General features: G+C 45.4%; 1 protein-coding gene across 1 annotated transcript; it reads left to right on the plus strand.

The window, feature by feature from the left end:
* Positions 1-259: 259 nt before the first annotated feature.
* LOC118486464 lies at positions 260-2,642 on the plus strand. Its single transcript, XM_035982938.1, has 4 exons — positions 260-276; positions 380-948; positions 1,055-2,106; positions 2,203-2,642. Exons 1-4 carry the CDS (start codon positions 260-262, stop codon positions 2,530-2,532), a joined length of 1,968 nt encoding a protein of 655 aa, XP_035838831.1. The 3' UTR covers positions 2,533-2,642.
* Positions 2,643-7,945: the final 5,303 nt, after the last annotated feature.

A 7,945-nucleotide genomic window follows, 5' to 3' on the forward strand; every position in this document is an offset into this window, starting at 1 on the left:
GTGGTGGATGTTTAAGGTTTTTTTTTTTTTTTTTTTTTGGTAGTGGGTTTTTTTAGGTTATTGGACACTTGTCACTCTATAGATCTTTCTTACACTTCTTACAATTAGGATCCTTTGTATTTGATCCTAATCCTATCTTTTATATATGAAAATAGCTAGCCTCGGTTTTAAAATGTGTTTTGCGCCTCAAAAATGTTGAGTCGACCTTGCTGTAGAGACCAAAAGTGTAGAATCGTAGGACCTTATAATCAACATAAAAATGTCAAACAATTTGTGGTAATTGATAACATCAAATTATAGATTTCAGGAGAAACTCTATGCATCTTTTGTAATTGTTGAAACAAATACGGGACCGTTTTTTGCATCCTACTGATGCTAGTTTGGACAGATATGCGAATGAAGTTCTAGGTGAAGATGTTTGGGATGACTCTGTCGACTCTGGTCGAGAGGAAGTCATCATCCTTTCTAGTGGAAGTTCTGACCGGGATGTTGAAGATCTAACATCTCATTGCGCGCGTGCAGGTACCGCGCCGGGTGGTGTTGCTGAACCGGTACATGAATTTGTTGGGGATGATGATGATGCGGAGGCGTCTGTTGATCCGTCTGCCCAATTGGAAACGAGGAAGAAGGCACGGACTGATAGGTCCGGAATGAGGGAAGAGAAAACCGAGGGTGGAGCTGCTGGATCTTCTCGTAAGCGATCTTCTACTCTTCCTTATCTAGATTATGTGGTAGTGTCTGATACGTTGTCTGGCCTAGGCCCTGGGGAGGTGCGTCAAGGGTCGGATCCTGACGATAAGGCCACTTTATCTGAGCATATGAAGGAAAGAGCTCTTGATGATCATAAGCGTCAGCTTGATGAGCAAGCTGCTGCCCTTCTTGCGGCCAAGAGAGCTAAACTTCAGAAAGATGCCCCCCCGGCACCCTCAGAGTCTGAAGTTGATTTGGGTGTGTTTAGTGGGCTGCCTCTGCTCCCCGCCCTGGTAAATTATTTTCGGTGTATGTTTATCGTATCTTTTCTTTGGGTTGTTCGTTGATTGTTGCTTTATTGCAGTGCTCAAGACGAGTAAGAAACCTCGGCCGGTGGATATTTCTCGGATTACTCCACCTACTTCTCCTCCATCGAGGACTGTTGGCTTGACCCCTCCTCGAGACGGTGTTGATGCAACTGTGGGGGGTGGTGAAGGGTTTGTTGAAGGTACATTTGAGGGAGGTGATGCTGCTGGAGGCGACGGTGCCGGAGGTGATGTTGCTGGAGGCGATAAGGGTAAAGGTGTTGAAGTGGAGATGGAGTCTAGTGAGACTACTCCGCAACAAACCATTTACACAAAACGTCCTCCTGGTGGTGGTGGGGCTACTTCTGGCACCGTGCGGGACTCGCACTTTGAACGTGTTCCTGATGATTCATGGGGCAATCCAGCTTGTGATGATATGCCTCACGTTCCCCGCTGGAGCCTTACTCAGGGTTCTCGTATGGAAGATTTGAAGAATTGTCATGAGTTTTTCTCTTTGTCTCTTCCGCCTGCAGAGAGAATGTTTCAGAAAAACCGCAACCGCTTTGCCCTTATAGATGATCATGTTAGAGCTGGAGTTAACTTCTTTGCCACTTCGCAAGAGATTCTTCGCGAATGGCGATCTATGGGGGAAGAAACTCTTGAGTTTGAAGAGGCTAAGAAGTCGTTTTCTGAAGAGAGAGAGAAATTTAATGCAGAGAAAAAAGGTTTGCAATGGCGGGTTGCTGAGGCGGAGCGGAAGCTCGAAGAGCAGAAGCAGTTGAACGAGCAAAAACAGAAAGATTGGGAATCTGCATGTGCTCGTACGAACTCCGAAATGCAGTCGCAGCGTGAAGCTATTGTGCGGCTGTCTGGTGAGAAGACGACCCTTGCGGATGAGGCGCATCAGGCGCGGCTTGCTGCGGAGAAGAAAGAAAAGGAGTATGTTGCACGGATCGACAAGCTGGAGCTTCTTGTGCAGGAGAAGGCTTCGGAATGTGAGGCTGCTCAGCGCCTTCTTGATGAGAAGACGGCTGAGTGTCGTGCGTCTGAGCTGCTTGCTGAGGAAGCCTCAGCTGATAGTAGGTGGTTGCTATCCCGTGGCGTTCCATTGGTAATGTTCTTTGCTTGCCCCGTTGTCTTCTTCCTTTTTATTTTTGCTTTTGTGTGTTAGTTTCTGCAACCTTACTCGCTTTTGTTTTTTGTGTAGCTTGCTGATCGCATCATGCATTCATCTGAACTTGCCCGCTACATGTTTGAATTGGGTAGGGCAGGTTATAACAGTGGGCGCAAGTTTGGTTATGCTGAAGGTATATTTGCAGCTTCCAATAATGAGAAGGATTACAACTTTGAGTTGTACAAGGAGGATTGTGATGGTGCTTATGCGGAGAAGCGGAAAGAGTTTTCGATGCTTGATTTTGCCGTTGTTCGGGCTGCCGGCAAGTTGGCTCATAAAGCTAATGGAGTGGCTTTGTTAAAGAAAGCTTTGGGAGATGATGGCGATGGTGGTGCAGGAGGTGCTGGTTCTAGCCATTCTTGATTGGAAGTTTCCGGCCTGTGTGCCGTGTATAGCCCTGAATGGGCTTGTAGTGGTTGTTTTTAAGACAATTTGAAATTTCTTACCTGTCGTGTTATGTATTTGACAAATATGTTGTTACTTTTGATGGTTATGCGATATTTTGGTGTCGTCATAATATGTGCATGTTTAATTACTTTGATTAGGTGTCACGAATGAATGATGGCGCTGACAGGTGGTGTTGTGTTATTACAACGTTTATATTCTGTCGTTTGGGTATGTGCGCTTTTCATGTGACATGCGAAGTGATCGAGTTGCAGGTTATCGTGTGAGCTCAGCTGTTTTCAGCCTTGGGAGCGTTACAATGTTTAGTTGCCTTGCCATCGATATTTTCGCGTTTATGTGGGCACGAAGTTATGTTTTGGCGTTTTGTAGGCTTTGGTTGTGTTTCCGACCCGGCTGTTCACTTGGTTGTGACTAGCCTTGGAGGTCTACAACGTTTCCTATGGTCGAGCCAGTGATGTTTTCGTGTACGCCCGAAGTAATAAATGCAGTTGTGACAAGAAATATGCATAAAATAAAGATAGCCGAACACTTCTTGTATTAGGTAAATGTGTTGGCGATTTTCCCTGTACGATTACATGTTTGTATTATATGTAGCATTTTCGTAACTGTTGGGCATTCCAGGTTCGTGGAACCTCTTTGTTGTTCATGGTTCGTAGCTTGTACGCTCCCTTCCCGAGCACCTCATCAATGATGTATGGGCCTTCCCACTTAGGAGCCAGTTTCCCCGGTTTTTCTGCGTTGGACGCTTCATTGTCTCTTAAGACATAGTCCCCTGGGTTGAAGGTGCAGATCCGGACTCGGGAGTTGTAATACTTTTCAAGCTTTGATTTGTATTTGGCTTCATTGATTGCTGCCATCTCCCTTCGTTCTTCTAGGAGGTCCAGGTCGATCCTCCTTTCTTCTTCGTTGTTTATCAGGCTCATGGAGAGCATTCTTGGAGATGGAAGCCCAATCTCTGCTGGGATCACAGCCTCGGACCCATAGACCAAGCTGAAAGGTGTTTCTCCATTGCTTGTTTTTGGCATTGTTCTATGGGCCCACAATATGCTGGGTAGTTCATCGACCCACCCACGCCTTTTTTCACCGAGCCTTGCTTTGATGCCATCGACGATGCTCTTGTTGACCGCTTCAACTTGACCATTCCCTTGCGGATGTGCAACCGACGAGAAGGTATGTTCAATGTTTAGTTCCTTGAACCATCGTTCGAGATCATCTGCTGCAAAGTTTGTTCCATTGTCGGTGATGATTCTGAGTGGTAGGCCGAACCGGCATATGATTTGTTCCCATATGAAGCGTTTAACGACTGCCGACGTGGTTGATGCGAGTGCCTTTGCTTCTACCCACTTGGTGAAGTAATCGACCGCAACTATGATGAACTTAACTGCCCCCGGAGCTTCTGGAAAGGGGCCCACCATGTCTATGCCCCATTGCTGAAAAGGCCATGCGGTTGTTACTGGTACCGGCTCGTTTTTGGGTCGCATGGTTTTTGGTGCGTGCCTTTGGCAGCCACTGCATTTTCTCAACTCTTTCACGGCGTCGAGGTGCATCCCGGGCCAGTAGTATCCGGCATTCATTACTTTTGCCACTACCACTCGCGGCCCGACATGGATACCACAAATGCCTTCATGTATTTCCCGGATCAGATAATTTGCGTCGTCGGCATCAACACATCTTAGCAGTGGGCCGAGATATGACTTTCGATACAGTATCCCGTCTGCCATCTGATAATGTTCTGATTTGTATTGGATTTTCCACGCCTCAGCTTTATTTTCTGGAAGTATCCCGGACTGTAAGTACATGATTATGGGTGTCATCCAGGACGTGGTTCCTGTTTGGATGACGCTGACTTCTCTGAGTGGGACAGATGGGTTGCTCAAAACTTCTATGCGCACATCCTTTGCTAAGTGCTGGAAGCTTGTCGACGCAAGCTTGCTTAATGCATCTGCCGGCTTGTTTTCGCTGCGGTTTATGTGATGCACCTTGTAGGAATAGAAAGTTTGTAACAACATTTTTGCTTGGTTGAGATAGAGTGCCATTATGTCGCCCTTGGCTTCGTACTGGCCGTTGATTTGGCCTGCTACTAACATGGAGTCCACATGTGCTTCTGTCACACCCCCAAAATCCACCTGCGGGTAACACCCGCTTCGGGGGCGTGACTGACCAGGATCCAGCCACCAATTATACTGAATACATAAGTTGATAACAAAAGTAATACTTACTATTCATAAGCTTAGTAAATATTAAGTTCAGAGTTTAAAGTTTTAAGTTCCAAAATAGCAACAAGTAGCGGAAGCATAAGTACGGTAGTTTAAAACAAAGTTCATGATTCAAAATAAGGTAACACCCAACACAAGGGTGAACAGACACTACACGTTCCCAAGCTGCAAGCTCCTTCGTCACTGGTTACCTGCAAAGCATGCAGTAAGGGGTCAACAATAATGCTGAGTGAGTTCACTAGTTGTCCAGTTTTAATTACCAAAAACTTTGTTTCACCGGTTAATTTATCCGTTTATACATGCCCTGGGGAGCTACCCCAAAAGTTAGCGACTAAACTGTTTTTCCAATACCGAACACTAGGTAACCGTTGCGTATCCGCAGGATGCCCCGATGTCAATGTTCTATCATCATTGACGGATTTCTGAGTACATTAGTTCACGCCCGTCCCAAACCAGGGCACGGTGTGAGGCTGGTAAACACCTAAATAGCGCTATCAACTAATAACCCGCTCGCCTAACCCGGCGACTAATCGGTATCTGTAGTAGGGACTTGAGTGATAGAGTTTCGTTTAGTGCCGTTAGTTGCAATCCGTATAAACAGTAATTAACCAAAAGGTTTCCCAATACCCGGGAAGGAAAAGTAAGTTTTGTTCCCAATGACTAGGGAAGGTATGTAAATGGTATCCCCTTTTACCAGGGGATAGGATTGTTTTAGTCTCGTGTCCCAAACCACCGGGACGCATGCTTTTAAGTTGTGAACTCACCTTGGGTTGCTCGGTAGGTTAAGGTTACTTGTCAATCACGTTGGTCACCACGTCCTAACATGGTTACCGGTATAGGTCAGGTTCGGTGTACAAGCAATCACGTAAAACACATATAGGCACGTAACTAGCATATAAGTAAACAGTGGGTTACTGGGCCGGCCTAAGTAATTAAGCAGTCAACAGCAACACATAATCCAGCCAACAGATAGTCCAAGTTAAACACATATGGGCCCAGTAACCAAAATGAACAGCCCACTCGCAACCAGCTGGTCTCGAGTCGCAACCAGGTGGTTTCGGCTTGTCATGCTTTGGTTGCGAGTCGTAACCGTGGTCTCGAGTCATCATGCTGTGGTTGCGAGTCGCAACCGACGTAGTCTCGAGTCGCAATCACGTGGTTTCGACTTGTCATGCTTTGGTTGCGAGTCGCAACGGTGTGGTTTCGAGTCGGAATGCTGTGGTTGCGAGTCGTAATGCCGTCGTTGCGAGTCGTAATCTGTCACTTTCATGTACACGTGATGATGCAGATATGACAGTCCAATTTGTACATATGAAATCAGACCCATATTAGGAAACTACCAATAAGGTTTCACTAACACTATTTCCAAATCTGAATTCTAGTAAGGATAGATCAAACTTTGCCATTTTTACATCTTCAAGTCATATTCAAACAAGTTCATCCTATCTTCATATTTTTCTAGGGTTTTCACCATAACAAATCACACATTTATGAACCAAAAATTACATATTTACAACAAGATCATGATGCAAAATAAGAAATCATGCATTATATATCCGAAATCTCATATTTAACAACATCATTTTGCAAGAACAATGAAGCATTCATTTTATAATTTTGAACATAGTTTTGGTTGGCATGAACATTCCTACACTACCATTTCTAAACATGTAACCACATAGTGTCAAACTTTTACAATCAACCTAAAAGTCATACCAAAAACTACTAACCAAACATTTCTAGTTCATTTAATCCACATAAATCTTTATACCCAAAAGATAACACAAAAGATAGCACTAACCGGTTATGAAAGGAGGAGCCGAAAACAAAGAAAAGAGAACCGAGAAGATGGAATGTCCGAGTGATAGTCTTGACCGAGTTTCTTGTCCGGGATCTTTGCTTGAACCGAAATAGGAAGGGATTGGGGTGTGTTGTTGAGGGTTTCTAGTAGAGAGAGAGTTTGAGGAGTGTTTGTGTGTGTAAAATGGAAGAAGTGGGGGAAAGGTGGGATATATATACAAGGGGATGTTTCGGGTTGGGCTTGGGGTTTCGGCCCAAACCGGTTTCGGCTCAACGGCCCACTCGAGACTGAGTGGCCCACTCGCAACCGCCCGGTTGCGAGTCATGGTCTCGGGTCGTGGTCTCGGCTCTTATATATATTTATATATAATGCACATACACAACACATATCAAGTAAAAATCACGTTTCCATTTAATAATATATATATACACACAAAATATTACAAGGTGATCGTTCGGAAAAACCTCGAGTGTCACATTATCCCCAAGTTTTAAGAACTTTCGTCCCGAAAGTTGAAGCAGCCACTGCCAAGCTAGCGTGTTTTAACGGGGTGTCACATCATCCCCCGTTAGTTTGGAATTTCGTCCCGAAATTCGGTTGTAGCTTCAGTGCTGGGGTTTTCGTTTGGGAATAACTGGGGATACTTGGACTTCATCTGGTCCTCCCGCTCCCAGGTAAACTCTGGGCCGCGTCGTGAGTTCCAACGAACTCGCACAAGGGGTATCTGGCTACGTTTGAGGGTTTTGATCTCTCGATCCGTGATCTCAATCGGTTCCTCAGTAAAGTGTAGCTGTTCATCAATAGTCAGTTCCTTAAAAGGAATTACAAGTGTTTCATCCGACAAACACTTCTTCAGGTTAGATACGTGAAAAACGTTGTGCACTGCACTCAGCTCTGCAGGCAGGTTTAATCTATAAGCAACCTTACCGATTTTCTCGGTAATTTCGAATGGTCCAACATACCGTGGATTCAGCTTGCCCCGTTTACCGAAACGGACCACACCCTTCCAGGGTGAGACTTTTAGTAGAACCCGGTCCCCGACCTGGAATTCTAATGGCTTCCTACGCTTGTCAGCGTAGCTTTTCTGACGGTCACGAGCTGCCGCCATGCGTTGCCTGATCTGCGAAATCTTTTCCGTTGTATCTACTACCAGTTCTGGGCCTGTAAGTTGACTATCACCAACTTCCGCCCAGCAGAGAGGTGATCGGCATTTACGACCGTACAATGCCTCAAAAGGTGCTGCCTGAATGCTAGTGTGGTAGCTGTTGTTGTAGGAGAATTCCACCAACGGTAGATGTTTCTCCCAGTTCTTGCCAAAATCGATCACACATGCTCTAAGCATGTCTTCCAGGGT

The sequence above is a fragment of the Helianthus annuus genome, chromosome 14 (assembly GCF_002127325.2).
Source record: "Helianthus annuus cultivar XRQ/B chromosome 14, HanXRQr2.0-SUNRISE, whole genome shotgun sequence".
Taxonomy (NCBI): Eukaryota; Viridiplantae; Streptophyta; class Magnoliopsida; order Asterales; family Asteraceae; genus Helianthus; species Helianthus annuus.

Coding starts and splice junctions, on each gene's coding strand:
- LOC118486464 (XM_035982938.1), top strand. Junction 949..1,054: donor AGAGTCTGAAGTTGATTTGG/GTGTGTTTAGTG, acceptor GCTTTATTGCAG/TGCTCAAGACGAGTAAGAAA. Junction 2,107..2,202: donor TATCCCGTGGCGTTCCATTG/GTAATGTTCTTT, acceptor TTTTTTGTGTAG/CTTGCTGATCGCATCATGCA.